At 39.4% G+C, this 17100-nt stretch overlaps 1 protein-coding gene across 1 annotated transcript in view; it reads right to left on the bottom strand.

The window, feature by feature from the left end:
- The window catches only part of pcnx1 (pecanex 1), a 235804-nt gene that overhangs the window by 55872 nt on the left and 162832 nt on the right, over positions 1-17100 (bottom strand). Inside the window, exons 14-18 of the mRNA XM_048600454.1 lie at positions 12707-12812; positions 11218-11310; positions 6717-6867; positions 5224-5365; positions 2192-2369 (exon numbers count right to left, since the gene is read on the bottom strand). Coding sequence (XP_048456411.1) covers positions 2192-2369; positions 5224-5365; positions 6717-6867; positions 11218-11310; positions 12707-12812 — 670 coding nt within the window. The remainder of the gene's footprint in view (positions 1-2191; positions 2370-5223; positions 5366-6716; positions 6868-11217; positions 11311-12706; positions 12813-17100) is intronic.

Here is a 17100-nt window from a genome sequence, read left to right as displayed (position 1 = left end):
TCCATCAGAAAAGCACCTACAATCATTCTGGGAAACTGCAGCTAATATTTATGCAGCTGGCATCATCAAGGCAACTGCAGCTGACATGATTCCTGCTGAAATTCTGAAATGTACTCCTGGCAAGACTGCACAACCTCATATTCCTCATCATGGGATAACAGATCATACTGGGGGAGCTGAGAGACGCTGTGATGATCCTGAATAAATTTAAGCAGGAGGACAAGTCTGATTGCATTAACTACAGAGCGGTCTCCTTGTGATCTGCTACGGGGAAGATTGTTGCAAGGATCCCCCTAAACCACCTCCGCAGCAGCAAAGAACTCCTTCAAGAGTCACAGTATGGTTTCTCCCATTGAGAAGCACAACAGACCTTCACTGAGCAGCAAAGTCTGAGAATGTCTGAGGTCTTTTCTGACACCATAAAATCATCTGACCTTATAAACCACAAAGGTTTAACAGTATTCTCACAAAACTTGGGATGATCTCATAAATTTGTCACCATCATCTTCTGCTTGCACCATGAAAACACACAAGCTGTGTCCTCACCAACAGAAACACCACAGGCATTCGATGAAAACTGGGTTCGAACAACTTTGAGTAACTGAATAAACTCTCCTTTCCATTTCCCAGTTAAAATACTACATCTCAACTCTAGCATACTACCCACAATTGTACAGATAATCTACAAAACAGCTGGAAATTGTTCAATCTATACTTCCTTCAATCCAAAATTAAAATCACTTCAACTTAGTCAATGAGCTTCTGTATGCAAAAGACGCTTGCGCACAAAGCTCAATGAGACACTTAGCTTCAGGTCATTGGTGACTTCTTCACTGAAACATATGAAAAAATGAGCCTTTCACTAAGCACCTGTGAAACTAAGGCTCATCAGCTTCACAGCACCAATCCTACTGACAATTAGGATCAAAGATGAAAATCTTGAAAAATGTGGAACATTCCTTGGTAGCATCCTCTTGTGAAGACCAGCACAGACAATAAATTTAATCAGCATCTCCAATTTGCCTATTCAGCCTTCAATCGAATGGTGAAAAGAGAACTTGAGGACCCAGGATCTCAAACCCAATTCTAAGGTCCAGGATTTACCTCAGAGACTCGAACGATCTCAAAATCCTGCAAATCTCGTGGCAAGGAAAGTGATCTGTCAGCAGTGTTCACTTCTAAGGCAATGTGCCAAGCATCAAGGCACTAATCATTTAAACCTGGCTCTGCTTGGTTGGACACGTATTTTGTATGCCTGACAATAGACTCCTAAAGTAACCGGTCTACTCAAAATTTGTTTGCGTCAGCAGACTTTCAGGAGAACAGCAGGATCATATTAGGGATGTCCTCAAAGCCACCTGGAAGAGGTCAAACATCCCTGCCAACTTACAGGAGTACATTGCTTGTGACTGTCGAAAACACAGAAGGCTCAGTTGGGAAGGCACTGAGACATTTTGTTGGGAATGTTCAAAAGGTGAAGTTGAGGCACCAAACAGTGCACAAACCTCCAAAAATATCCGATGACCCAACCCTTCATGCACCACCTACCTTATGTAGCAGAGTCTGCAGATCACACATGAAACTGATTAACCATTTCAGAACCTATTAAACTGGAGTGGAAGCAATTAATCCTCAACCCCAAGGGACTGCCTAAGATGGCAAAGAGGACTACCCGGCTACCATGATGAATGGAATCACGAGACATATACACCATAAAGAATGACCACCCTATCAACAACTCTACAGCAGCAGTATATTGAGGACAGTGGTTAATGTTTAACCCAAATCCAAATACTGCAAAGTTGATGGAGCCACCATAAATGGATGGCATGAAGTGCGACTATGGCCATCAGTTCCGACGACTGAGCATATCACATCAAGCTGTCCACTAAACCGTGTTGCAGAATGCACTGATTCCATTACTTGGTGTCTCAGGAGGCCTGCAAGGATAGCCAAACAAGACACCCTACTGCAAGTTTTGCCAGTCGTATGAACACAGCAGTCAATACGTAATAAGCAACTAAATTTCACCCGAAATTAACTGTTATTGTTCAATCTATGATACATTAACACATGCAAAATCTGAACTGTGCAAGATCCATCTCTCTGTTTAGCTCTTAGTCAAGACTAGAAAGATCAGCAAACTGTTTATCTTATGTCAGCCGCTTGTGTTTTTGTTCTTATAACATACCTTACTGAACAGTATAGACATGAAGAAAAGGTCCAAAAGCAAAGTCTCTGAAAAAGTTCTGTAATCAAACGTGAAGAACAGCACAGTGAAAACAACAGTTACATATTGGTATGTAGGACTGCTGTAAGAAGATCGAAGCAATTTCATCCCTGCAATGGTGATCATTAATGCACCAAACCTGGGGAGAGGACAGAATTGGTTCTTGAGAGTACCATACATAAAGTAATCAACTGCACCAACAAGTCAACAAAAATATGAGCATTAAATCATTCAGGTTATCAATAATTCTATTCCAAACGAACAATGTCACTTTCTATTAAACTGATGTATACAGTAATAAATAAGCAAATCCATCCATTTTTGCATTTCCTTGAATACAACAGTACAACTACCTAACTGCTCTGTACCTTCAATATGGTACTAAAGTTATTAATCAGATCAAAGAATCCCATTCTACAAAAAAAAAACTGATGGGATCCATTACTGCTTCACTTGAAAAATTAAGATTTAAGTATGTTAAATGTCTTCTTTAAATAATATAGGAAAGACAGCAAAATGGTGTATGGTCAATGGACTAGCAATCTAGAGGCCCAGAAAAAAGCTCTGGGGATAGGGATCCACATCACACTAAGGCTGTTCTTGAAATCTGAATTCAATTGATGAGCCTCAAATATAAAGCTGGCCTCATGATTGATGGTTGTAAAAACCCATCTGGCATAGTCATGTTCTTTAGGTAAGGCAGGAAATCTGCCATTCTCTCCAGGCCTGGCCTACAATTGGCTCCAGACCCAACGCAACAAGGTTGACATTTAACAGCTCTCAAAGGGTTATGTGGGATGGACAACAAATGCTGACCTTGGCAATGATGTCCATGTCCTGCGAAAGAATCAAAATGGCAGCAAACATTCCCAATTTAAAGTGTGCTCAACACCAACGTATACATACAAACTTCAAAATCTGTATATGAGCAAATCTACGAGCATAAACAGTTGGAAGTCATTCAGCCTGTCGAGTCTACTCTGCCATTCAATATGATCGCAACGGATTGAACACATCAACTGCCTTTTACCAAACTAGCCCTTTATGTCATTGACAATCAAATATTTATACTTCAAATGTAATCAAAATTTAAACTTCCACAGCCCTTTGGGGCACACAATCCTAAAGATTCATCACCCTCTGGGTAAAGAAATTTCCCTTCATCTCAGTCCTAAATAGCACCCCCTTATTTTAAATCATCCTCAACCTGGGGATACATCCTGTATGCATCTACCCTGTCTATGGCTTCAAGCATTTTGTAGCTTTCAATCATTCATTCTTTGAAACTCGAGAGAACAGAGGCACAGATTGCCTAAAACAGTCCCACCATCCTATTTTTTTTTAAGCCAATCCTTAATCCATGGCAGTACATTATCTGCTATCCCACATGCTTTAATTTTCAAAATCAACATCCAGTGGAGGACCAAATCAAAAGTCTTCTGAAAATCCAAATACACTGCATCCAGACTCCCATTTATCAATTTTTCTTAATAACGTCCTCAAAAACTGTGACAACTTCATCAAACAAGATTTTCCATTTGCAAATATGACTATACCCAATCTGATTATTTTTATCCAAGTGTCCAGTCATTATAACCATTACGATAGATTCTAATGCATTCACTACTAATGTAAGGCTGGTAAGTCTATAATTCACAGATTATTTAAGGAAAGGAGCAAAGGAAAAATAAAATAAAGGGGAAAGTCACCACAGTCTTACCAGACCAGAGGTCTGCTTTGCCATTAGAGAAAGACGACTAGTGATGGTTTAACCCGAGTGTCACCACGGGTCAAGTGAGGGGAAAGGTTGTGAAGAAGAGTCCTTCATGTAACCTCAGCTGGTGCACGAGCTGAACTCATGCTGTTTGTATTACTTTGCATTGCAAACCAGCCATCCAGCAACTGCTTTAAACAATCTCTTATTCTTAAAAACAGGGTGACATTTGTAAGCTTCCAATCTGCAGAAGTCATTGCAGAATCCATGGAATTTTGGAAGATAATCACCAATGTGTTAACTATCTCTATCGCCACCTCCTTCAAAACTCTGGGATGTAGACCATCAGGTCCCAGGGAGCTACCAAATTTCAGCCCCATTAATTTCTCTAGTACTACCTTAGTACTGATTTCTTTCAATTGCTCATTCTCCTTAATCACTTGGACCTCTGATTCTGGGAGATTTCCTGCATCTTCCTAAGTGAAAAAACACAAAGTAATCATTTACTTTCTCTGCCACTCCTTCATTCCCCATTATAAATTGTCTCGACTCTGCTTCCAATGGATTCATATTCATCTTAGCCAAATATTTCTTTTTTAACATACCTGTAGCAGGTGTCACAGGTCATTTTTGTTTTTTGCCAGATGGCAATTTGTACTTGTTCCTTCATTCCTAATCAGTTTCTTGGCCTGCCTTTGCTGTATTTTATAATCATCCCCATCCTCAGATTTACGACTATCTCTGGCCATCTTATGAGCTTTCTCAAAAAAATCCTTAAAGTCCTTTGTCAGGCATGGTTGACTGATCTTTGAGTTTTTGCACCTTGGATGAATGTATTGTTGCAGTAAGCCCATTTTTTTTTTTTAAAAACAGTTCACTGCCTTTGTATAGTCATGCCTTCTAATGTATTTTCCCTATCCAGTCAAATACATTAACGACATTTCAGTTGAAATAATTATATTCCCCAGTAACAATTCTTGTACAATGAAAAAGCTATGAATATAGATTTACAGTTCCTGTATCAAATCTCCACTGATAACCCAGAAAAACAGGCAAAAATAAAGCAATTCCCAATCTGTGAAATTAGATCTAAAAAAAATGTACTTTAGATTTTTGGAAGGTTACGTCTCTGAAGCTTCTTGAGCTGCCAGGTTTGGGAAGTGGCTAGGAGCTACAGATTGATCAAATACCTGCTGCATCTGGCCAAGCAAAGTTAAAAAGTGGGGAATAAAGCTAACGACACAGATGAGGAAAAGAATAATAAAGAGAAACACCTTACTCTGCGTCCAGTTTCTTTGGGCTAGCTATCATCTTAGCACTGCTGCTCAATTCATTGAGAACAATCAATGGGTAAATAATGTTCTTTTCCACAAAAAGAAGCCAAACGTACATCCTTTCAAACCACATGACATGTGCAGCATCTGAGAGAAGAAAATGGATAAGGGTGTTTTTGAACAGCACAAAGCCAATCAGTCTATCATTAGTACATAACAGGTTCAAAGTGGTAATGCTACAGGTGCTTTAACAAAAAAAAAATCAGCGCATAAATAATAACAATAATAATTGGACTATTAATCTTTGCAGTGACCAGGGGATCAGCGAAGCTTGCAACCAAAATATGTTTACAGATACACAACTCTCACTCTTGGCAATGAAAACATCATATTACCCGAAGAGATATCTTTGAAATGCTTTGAACATTTTGAACCAATTTCTAATTGGAAATCAAAAGCACTGATCCAGATGTTTTATTTGTCAAAAGTATGGAGGATTTTCCCTTCTGAGGTGAAACTTACATGTTAATTGTACTACATTGTAATTACATTTCAATAATCGCAGAAATGTTTCTTCCTTCAAATTCAGTTTTGAAAATTGACCCAATTACATACTTTAGAGTACTGGCAGTGGATCCATGCCAATAAAAATGAAAGATTAGCTAAGGAGGATCTTGGGATATAACCTCAACTAGGGCTGGTTAATAGCACATTTACCGTTTTGTTTATCGTTTATTATTTCCCTAAAGATATTTTTCAAGTCTTCTTGTGAGCTGCCTCTCTTTTTTAAAATTGCCTTTTGAATTCTTAATAACTAATTTTCATTTTGAACTTGCTTCTTTCCTGAAAAATGCAGCTAATATTACAGCTTATTCTGGTAAATCTTACATTGACATTATGGCCAGACTCCTTTGAAATGCAATATTTTGAGAAAATACAATACAGCAATTAGATCAATGAACCATTCATTAAGGTTTTGGAGAAGATTTGTAACTCGGGTTGTGGGTGTTGAGGTTGGTTGGCTCGCCGAACTGGTTTCTTGTTTCACAGACATTTCGTTACCATGCTTGGTAACATCCTCAGTGCAGCCTCCGATGAAGCGTCAGTGTGTTTTCCCACCTGGTTTTTAAACTCTGGGGTCCGTTGAGATGGATAGCCTCACTTCCGGTTTTCCTTCGTAGTGGAATGTATATGGGATCGAGTTCAATGTGTTTATCAATAGCATGCTTCGTGGAGTGCCATGCTTCTAGGAATTCTCGTGCCTGTCTCTGCCTAACCTGTCCCAGGATCTTGGTGTTGTCCCAGTCGAAGTGGTGGTTCTCCTTGTCCATGTGGATTGAGATGAGTGAGTATTGATCGTGTCTTTGCGTCTGTGAAACAAAAAACCAGCTCGGCGAGCCAACCAACCTCAACAACCTCAAGAACCATTCATTGCACCTGAATGGATAGTCGCAACTCATTATAGTTATTGCTGTATAGCTATGAGAGGAGTACCTACTTCTCACTTCAAACTGATAGTACTCCTTGGTTTTCAGCAGTGGATGAGAGAAGCAATGCCAAGGGAGTTGTTTTCTGAGCTGAGGCAGCAAGTAATGTGTTAGAAATCCTACTGCACCTATTAGGGTATACAGCACATAGCTGAGGACAGGCTGGGAGACAAGAAAAATACATAGTCAATACAGTACATCTACTTCAGTATGTTCAGTTGGCAGCACTTAACAGCAATTTACTGTTCAAGGCAATTTGGGATAAGTTAACAATGTAACACAAATGCAAATTTAATTTAGTTTCCTTTTTAAATTGAAGACCAAGAGGCCCATCAGGTGTTATATCCCTTCTATTGGCATTACTCTCAGCTTTATTACAGCCGCTTCTTTTGGGAACAAACAAGAGGTTAAAATTCAACACTTTTTGAAATCCAAAAACTAAGATAAATTGATGCAATTCACAAATGTTCAGTAACAATGTCAAATATTAATAACCAGCGATTTTTCCAATCTTTCCTTGAAGCTAATATTCTGTTGACTTTCTCTACTACCCTGGCTTATCTGACCCACATCAAACACTCACCCACAATAGTAGCAATCCTACAGCACAGGAAAACAGTTCATAGCAGATACAAAGTTCTTCCTATGTTGACCAGACTTACATTGCACAAACTAAGCTTCATACATGGATTATATGGGCCGATGGACTGAGGTGTTGCAGATGGAGTTTAATTTAGATAAATGTGAGGTGTTGTATTTTGATAAAGCAAATCAGGGCAGGACTTATACACTTAATGGTGGGGTCCTGGGACTGTTGCCAAACAAAGACATCTTGGAGTGCAGTTTCATAGTTCCTTGAAGGTGGACTCACAGGGAGAGTGAGTAGTGAAGGTGGCATTTGGTACACTTGCCTTTATTGGTCAGTGCATTGAGGATAAGAGTTGGGAGGTCATGTTGCAGCTATACAGGACATTGGTTAGGCCACTTTTGGAATACCGCATTCAATTTAGAAGGACGTTGCCGGGGTTTGAGAGTTTGAAGTATAGGGAGAGGCTGAATAGGCTGTGGCTATTCTCCCTGGAGCATTGGAGGCTGAGGGGTGACCTTACAGTGGTTTATAAAATAATAAGGGGTATGGATGGAGTGAACTGCCAAGGTCTTTTTACAGGGTAGGAGAGTCCAAAACTAGAGGGCATTGGTTTAAAGTGAAACAGGAAAGATATAAAAGGGACCTAAGGGACAACTTTTTCATGCAGAGGTTGGTGTGTATATGGAATGAGCTGCCAGACGAAGTGGAGGAGTCCTGTATAATTTCAACATTTAAAGGCATCTGGATGGGTACATGAACAGGAAAGGTTTACAGGGATATGGGCCAAATGTTGGCAAATGTGACGGGATTAGTTTAGGATATCTGGTGTGCATGGATGAGTCAGACTGAAGGGTCTGTTTTCATGCAGTATAGCTCTATGACTCCCTGACTCTTTTGGCAATCTTTTCTCCTCAGCTGATCACAAATTTAAGAAGTTGCTCAATTCCTCCTGAGCAACTAGCACTGCAGCCTCAATTCTAGGGGAATTTTGATTCTTCACTGATTTCCACTTACTTGTGGAATCTTTAAGATGACTCAGAGGTTAAGCCAGAACGGAACAATGAATGCGAGGGGGAAATGGCAGATTATTTATGAGTCAAATAAGGTGTAGTAAGGTAAATAAAACAAGAAGTTGGATTAAGAGACTGAAAAAAGACAAAAATTAAGAAAACAAATATTAAACCACAAATTTAATGTTTTTAAAATCTTCAAAAAGTGTAAGTTTATAAAGTAGGCCAATGGCTTCTTTCTAGATACTTTAATCGATCTGTTCAGGCACACGTGACACTAGGATTTGAAACTGGACCTTCTGGCCCAGAGTTAGGGTCACTGCAACAGCCCTAATGGTTTCCTTCTAATTATTTTTTAATCAAAAAGTTTGGACATGTTATGACACTCTCCAGGGCAAAAGGGTGAACTCAGGCCTCCTGGCTCACATGGTAGGGAGACTACCACTTTGGCACAAGACATCAAACAGCTTCCTTCTATGCTAAGATAACAAGGTGTAGAGCTGGATGAACACAGCAGGCCAAGCAGCATCAGAGGAGCAGGAAGGCTGACGTTTCGGGCCTAGACCCTTCTTCTCCTTCTACGCTGTCAATTTCTATAATTCTAACAGAGACTGGTTACCACTGCATTAATAATCATCACATTGGAAAAGTGCTTACTCTGTTATTCGGTGGACTTAACCTTCTGTGGCAAGTTTAATGAGCAATTAATGTGCAAATCCAGACACGTTTTTAAAAAGAACAGAGATTAACAGTGAGATTTGTTTGTGCAAAGCAACTTAAATTGATTAGTAAGTCCTAGAGAATTGCAAACTCAAGGAAAATCTCTTGATCTCCTGATTTGCAAATTGATAACATACCATATTTTTCCCCAGCAAAGCTCAGCTCACAGACTAGAATTTAACCAGTAAAAGAAGCTAAAAGTAAAACAAATTCAAACTTTTTCAGCTTTTGTTTTGGTTACTTCATGATTTGAAAAGTTAATTATAAATACTACACAGAGTTGTCATTTGTGCCAACATTACTCTGGTTAATCCAACTGGTCTCGTTAGGGTTCCAATATCAATACCGCAAGGAACACTACCACTCATTAAGTCATGATGGATTTGTATGGTTTAAGCTGCTCTCAGCCATTTGGATTAGTTTTAGAATCTTACCATTTTTGTCACATAGTTCGAACAGGAGATTTTAAGTCTCAAAGGAAGCAGAAAATGGCATTTGGCACCTCAAACTGGCTGGATCGTTCAGTGAGATTGTGAGTGATCTATGACTTAATGCTATACATTCTCATTTGCCCCATGTCCTTTAATACTTTTGGTTGGTTAATAAAAATCTATCAATCTTAGATTTAAAAATGTACAAATTATCTAGCATCAATAGCCATTTGCTGTGGTCTGGCCTCACTGGATGAATACATCCAGTTTTGGTGCCACATTTTAGGAAGGACATAAGACAGGTCATTGGACAGAGTACAGAAGAGGTTTTACAAGAATGGTTCAGGGGTGAGGATTTTCTGGTTATGACGACAGATCGGAGAAACTGGGACTGTCTTCCTTGGAGTAAAGGAGGCTGAGAGGAGATTTGATTGACATATTTAAAACCATGAGAGGCCTGGACAGAATGAATAGAGTGAAAATGTTCGTATTCATGGAAAGAATTGTGAATGAGGGGGCACAGATTTACAAAAAAATTAGTTAAAGCAGCAGAAGTGACAGTGGAAAAACAAGTGGTCAGAGTCTGGAATACACTGCCAGAGTGTGGTTAGATGCAGGGTCACTCAAGCCATTCAAAAGGGAACTGTACTCATTTGAAAAGAAATAATAAAGGGTTACAGGGAGAAAATAAAAGAGTGGCCCTGAATGAGATACTCTTGGGGAGCCGGCAGCAACATAATGAGTTGAATGGCATTCTCCTATGCGCTAACAATTTTGAGATTCTAGATGCTGTAGTTGGTAGATTACTTGTAAGACATCTAACCAGGAAGGCTAAGGAAGCCAGAAACAGGAGAACAGACTCCGTAACTCCAAATCAAATAATATAATTCATGTTGATGTCGGAATCAGCTGAATTTTTAATTTTTAGATATTACCAAAAAGTCAGTTAGCCACTAAAATTAATAATTCTAAACAGTATTATTTTTTAAAATAATCATTCAATCATGCGATGTGGGCTGGCTGGGATAACATTTATCAGTCATCTCGGCATTAAAAGAAGAGATTTCATGTGACAGCAATTGGCAAAGATTTTCAAGTGAGGAGGGTTTCCAAAATTATACATTTTGAAAAGGTTAGTGGATAAATAATGCTTACAAATGTGGACAGTTTGTTGACTGAGAGTGAATGTAACTGGAATGAAGGTCACTGGATTGGTGGAGTCTGCAGTCTAAGTGGAGAATTATTCAGATCAACACTGAAATTCCAATCATTCTGTTTCATTCCCAAATAAGAAGCCCCCTAACATTTTATGATAATTTGTCTATTCATGAAGCACTGTCTTGTTGATGCAGTAAAACATTAATGCATACAACAAAATTCTTCCCCTGACAAAGTAAATTCCATTGGAAATGATCTGCGTCTGTTCAACAATCATGCCTTACAAATACAGTTGCGAGAAATTATATTTCTTTTCGGCTCTGATCATCATTTTACACGCTCAATCCAGCAGAGTTCAATATCAATTAACTAGTGCAAAAAATTAATGTCTCTCAAGGAGATTTTACACAACTGGGCATTCAACAGCAGACTGTGAAACATTCCACAAAAATTTCCTCTGGCCTCAAGGGTTTAGTCACCTAATATTTCCTTAAATCAGTTCTAAAACCTTTTCTAAGGCACCCAAAATGGTCATCAGACATAGCTTTGGAAAACCTTGGCTTATTGTGTGTTATTCCGCAGATTAAAAACTCAAATTCTTTACCTGCAGGGCAATGAAGACTGTGCTGACATGGATAGCAAAGTACAAGATGGCAATGACTGTGCAAACTATCAGATCAGACTGTAAACGTTCACTCTGGAGAAGACACAAGAAAAAGAAATCAATAGCTATTTTCAGAACTGCTTGTGTTAAATCATTTTAACAATTATATTTAACGATCAACTCCTGTTATGTTTTTCCCTAAAATAGTTGCTTCATTGTGGGGCTCTCTTCAGTCTCCACTTTGGCTAGCCCAATAAATATTTGCCAAAAACAAATCACAAATGTTCAGACAAGTCACAAATGTTGAAAATGTTGATTTTGAACTCCAGTCAGTGACAGGTTATCTAGACAAGGTTTTATGGAAAAAGGAAACGCCAAGGTTTCTGACCGTTATGGAAGAATATACGCATCAGCTTTGGTTAATGACAGTTCTAGACTCAATCTTGATGCTCCCCACCTCTCGTAAAATGATCAGACAAATTGCCGACAAGTTTACTTAAAGTGTGGGCATGGGTAAAATGACCGAAGGGACACGTACTCGTGGAATTGCAAAACAAAAACAGAAATTGCTGGAGAAACTGGGCAGGTCTGGCTACACCTGTAAATAGAAAGCAGAATTAACGTTTCAAGTCCAGTGATCCCTCTTCAGGCTGATAGGAGCTTGCAAATAGTGGCATGTGCGCCAAAAATGGGGCGCAGGGTAGAGGTGCAGGTGGTAGGAAGAGTAAGCAAATAGGCAGAAATGGAGCCGAGAGAGACAAAGAATGACAGTTGGGCAGACTCCAAAGGATGGATGATAATTATGTCAGGGAGGAAGAAAAGCTGATAATAGGGAGCAAAGGTGAGTCAAATGGGGTGGCTATGCTGAAATCAGCCCATGTCAGACTGGGCTTGGGGAGTGGGGGTGGGTAAAGGACATGGAAGGTGTGGTGATCAGGCTCTACAATTAACGAACTCAATAGAGTCCTGCAAGCTATAGGGTCTCCAAGCACAAAATAAGATGTTTTGTTTCAGATATCCAGCCTTCGCAGTTCTTTATGGAATAATAGAATTGTACTTTGCTCTGAGTCAGTCCCTTCAAGACTGCAGGAAACTGTCAGGACAGGGGGCTAGTTGAGGAAGAACAAAGCAGAAAGACCAACTGGTTATATGGATGAACTTGGAAGGATTATAGTAGGATTATAAATTCAGTACTTAATCTATTAAACCAACATTTCCTTTGTGGTGATTTGTGAAACTGAATTAAATACACATAGCAATTTCTGGGCTACCACAAGAATAATAAGACGAATGTTGCTGGACTGTTGTAAAAATTCAACTTGCTCACTATGGTTCTACTGGAAGGGATCTGTCATCACAATGTTTCCAGTATCTTATTCTGTCACGCTTATATAAATACAAATATATAAAGCTGCATATCTGAAAATTATTTTTAGACTGTAAAGTTGCATATAAATCCAAGTAGTAAATAATAAAAAATATTACTTACAACAGACTGCTTCAGTTTTTCTGGTAGAGGATCTTTCACCTCTGCTAGAGGATCTTCAGGATTCTTATCATCAGTAGTTGGAAAGATTTTTGACTTTACTAAAGACCTGTAATTGTGAAGCAAACAGAACAGTATTTACTTAAACTCTAACTAGGAGATCATCTCTGTTCACTTTAAATAACTCTAAATCCTATTATTTTGCCTCCGTGAAGGATTTAAACTTGTACTCACTGTGGAAATGAATTTAAAGTAAAACAGAAGGGAGGCTGCCCAGCAGTACTTCTGCTGTCATGGCTATGATCACTCATTTTGTCATATCAACAGAAAGTAGTCATAGCCATAAAAATGTTTAGCAATGTACCTCTGAGTGATTATCTGCATAAACAGAGCTCTTGACCAAGACAGTCAAGTTATGTTCTGACTTACATAGCAATAACTAGGTCAGAGCATGATTCCTCACAAACAACTTTCCAATAACTAGGGCAGCACGATGGCTCAGTGGTTAGCACTGCTACTTCACAAAGTCAGGGACCCCAGGTTCGATTCCACCTTTGGGCAACTGTCATGCTAAATTGCCTATTGTGTCCAGGGATGCACAGACTAGGTGGATTAGCCATGGAAAATGCAGGGTTACAGGAAGGGAGGTGGGTCTGGGTGGGATGCTCTTCGGAGAGTGGTGTGGACTCACTGGGCTGAATGGCCTGCTTCCACATCGTAGGGATTCTATGACTATATCTGTTTTAATTTTAGCAGCATTTCCCCTTCCCCTTCTAGTATGCTGCATCTTGGATACAGTTCCAAGGTTGTTGGGCTTCCTTCAATTCCGTAAACAATTAAACGAAGAACTGCAAATGCTGGAAATCGGAAACAAAAACAGAAATTGCTTGAAAAACACAGCAGGGCTGGCAGCCTCTGTAGAGAGTTAATGTTTCAGCTCCTTCTTCAGAAATGAGTTCTGGATCTGAAACATCAAACCTGCTTTCTCTCCATACGTTCCACCAGACCTGGTACATTTTTTCTACTAATTTCTATTGTTGTTCCAACAATCTCTGTTCAATTGAACATCTTTGCATTTAGTCATTCTGAAGTCAGAGAAAATTAGTCTGAAGTCAGACTAATATGAAATTTGCTAGCACGGGCCAATGGACAATAATCATCTGTACTGAAACTCTGGACAATTTCACATTTTTAATTGCACCAGCAGGCAAAAGAAAAGATGAGTTCTTTTAAAGAAATTTCAACTTAATCAGATCATTTGGACCTTGAAGATTCGTTGCATGACATCTTGGAGCTGGGACATTTAGTATCCAACAACCACAATTATCTATCTTCCTTTGTTAGTTATGACTTGAGTCAGTGAAACATATTTTCCCAGTTACCAATGACTTCAATTTTACAACTTATAAAAATTTATTCGTGGGACATGGGCATCGGCAGCTAAACCAGCAGTTTTTGCCCATTCCTAATTGCCCTTGAGAAGGTGGTGGTGCGTACAAGCATGCAGTACTGTTAGGCATGGAGTCCCGAGATTTGGACTCAGGCAAAGTGAAGGAATGTGATTTAGATAGTGGTTGTGATAAACGTTTATAATACATGATCATTTGGGAATTTGGTTTCTCAAGTAGAGGTAAATGCGTTTTAGATTTTAATCTTGTGAAAGAGACTTTTCTTTTAAAAAAAAAGGTAAATTTGTCATTTTTTAAACAGGGATTTCAAAACAGGCTTTCCGTGGAAGCATGTGACTTAAGCTGTATGGGGAGTTTGTTGATGAAGTGTTTACAAATTTAAACTTTTATGATAATGAAAAACAGACGGCCAGGGGCCACACTGGGTTACAGTTGACAAGAAAGATTCATATCAGTAGAAAGGCAGTTAAGTTTGTGGCACTCTCCAGGCTATGGAAGAAGTCTTAAGCTGTTTGAACAGTTCAAGTAGACAGTGCTTTTCTTCAAGTTCAGTTCAATTTGGGAAACTCAGTGAATCAGGCAGTTTCTGCATATCTTGGGTAGAGACACTGAAGATAACAGTGATGTTCTAAAGCATCTGTGACCCTTAGCCTTCCTGGTGATATATTTGGAAAGTATTGTCAAAGGAACCTTGGTACGTTATTGCAGTTCATCTTGTAGATGGTACACACTGCTGTCATCGTAAATGGTTCGTGAAGGGAATGAACATGGAAGGTAGTGGATAGGACACCAATCAATAGGATGCCTTGTAGACTTGTGCAGGCATTGAGAGTCTGGATTTGGGTTTTTGGCACATAATACTTAGCCTCTGATCTGCTCTGCTGACCACAGTACTTATATTTCTGGTCCAATTCAGTTTCTGGTCAATAGCAATCTGCAAGACATTGGTAGTTGGGGATTCAGAGATAGGTATGCTATTGAATATGAAGGGAGATGGTTATATTCGCTTTTGCTTAGGATGGCATTTGAGTGGCATAAATGTTACTTGCCACTTATTAACAAAAACGTGGATGCTACCTATTCATATGAGCTGCTTCAGCATCTGAGGAGTCACAAATAACTCTGAACATTGTACAATCAACAGTGAACATCTCTATTTATGATTTCATGATGAAGGGAAGATTATTAAAGAAACAGCTGAAGATGGTTGACTGTAGGACACTACCTTGAGGAACACATGCAGTGATATCCTGGGACTGAGATGACTGACCTCCAACAACAACACAACCACATTCCTCTGTGCTAGGTATGACTCAGGCCACCACAAAACTTTTCCCTTGATTACTGTTGTCTCCAATTTTGACAGGACTGACAGGACATAACTGCTGGGTTGGATTTGCCCTGCTTTTTGCAGACAAGACATAGCTAGACAATTTTCCTCATTGCCAGTGTTGTAACTCTACCAGAGCTGCTTGGCCAGGCACAACTAGTTCTGAAGTATCAAACTTCAGCATATTTGCTACAATGTTGTCAGTGCCCATAGCAGAATCTGCTGCCTTTAGCTATTTCTTCATAGTACATGGAGTGAATGAAATTGAGTGAAGACTGGCCTCTGCGATGTTGGTCACCTAGGACACTGGGATAGATCATCCACGTGACACTTCTGGCTGAAGATATTTGCAAATACATCAGCCTCATCTTTTCCCCTGATGTGCTGGATACTCTATCATTGAAGATATTTGTGGAGGTGTCTCCTCCAGTTTTTACTTTATTAATTATCCACTACCATTCATGACTGGATGCAGCAGGACAGCAAAGCTTACATCTGATCTGTTAGTTGTGAAATTTGCTTAACCCTATCCACGGATGGTGTTTCTGCTTTTTGGCATGTAAGTAGTTCTATATTGTAGCTTATGGCCAAATGGCCTCTTTCTACACACTAACAATTCTGAGAATTTCCCTGCGGTATAGTATAAGAACATTAGAACTAGGATCAGGAGTAGGCAGTCAGCTCAAGCCAGCTCTGCAATTCAATATGATAATAACCAACCTTTCATTGGTCTCAACTCCACTTTCCTACCTGCTCTCTATAATCTTTCAATCCAAAACTAATTTTAAAAAAAACAATCTCCTCCTCAAATTTAGTCAATATCCTACCACTGTGACTACTGTGGTAGTGAATTCCAGATTCATAGCTTTTGAGCGATGTAATTCCTCTTCATTGGTTTTAAATCGGCTACCACATATCCTTATATTATGGTTCTCATTCTAGACTGCCCCACAAGAGGAAATGCCCTCTCTATGTCCACTCTGTCAACCTCCTTTATCATCTTATATACCTCAATTAGATCTCTTCTCATTCTTCTGAACTCTAGACAGTATAGAGTATACACACTGTTCAATCTCTCTCCATTAGACAAACCCTTCACCTCTGGAATCAATCTAGTGCATGTCCTCTGGACTGCCAACAATACAACTCCAATGCAGGTGAGTTACGGTGACAATTGACAATAGCTACATTATCACCATTTCTCATTCCAGGTTTTACTGAATTCAAATGTGACCATCTGCCATGATGTGATGGGTTTCAATCACCCCAAAGCATTAGCCTGGAGCTCTGAATTACACTAGCACGCTATCCACCCAGCTCCAACCTACTGAAGACAAACTTCTTGGCACTCAGCAAAACATCATGGAAAGAGCTGGATGTCCCCTTGTTCAGGACTAAGCTGTAATTCTTCATAGAATGGATACAAACAAGTGGCCATTTGGCTCATTATGTCCATGCTGACTCCAAGAGATAGCCCACACTGCTTGCTGTCTTTTTCTTGTAGCCTTGCAAATATTTTCACGAAGAAAAAGGTCTGAATTGAGTGGTCCGGACGGAATACAATCTGAACATTAAGGTTCAAAAACAAAGTTGCTGAAGAAGCTCAGCAGGTCTGGCAGCATCTGTGAAGGAAAAAACAGAGTTGACGTTTCAGGTCC

This window comes from Rhincodon typus, chromosome 8, assembly GCF_021869965.1.
Source record: "Rhincodon typus isolate 14 chromosome 8, sRhiTyp1.1, whole genome shotgun sequence".
In the NCBI taxonomy this organism is placed as follows: Eukaryota; Metazoa; Chordata; class Chondrichthyes; order Orectolobiformes; family Rhincodontidae; genus Rhincodon; species Rhincodon typus.
The sequence above is the reverse complement of the archived record's forward strand: the minus strand, read 5'-3'. Positions and strand labels throughout refer to the sequence as shown.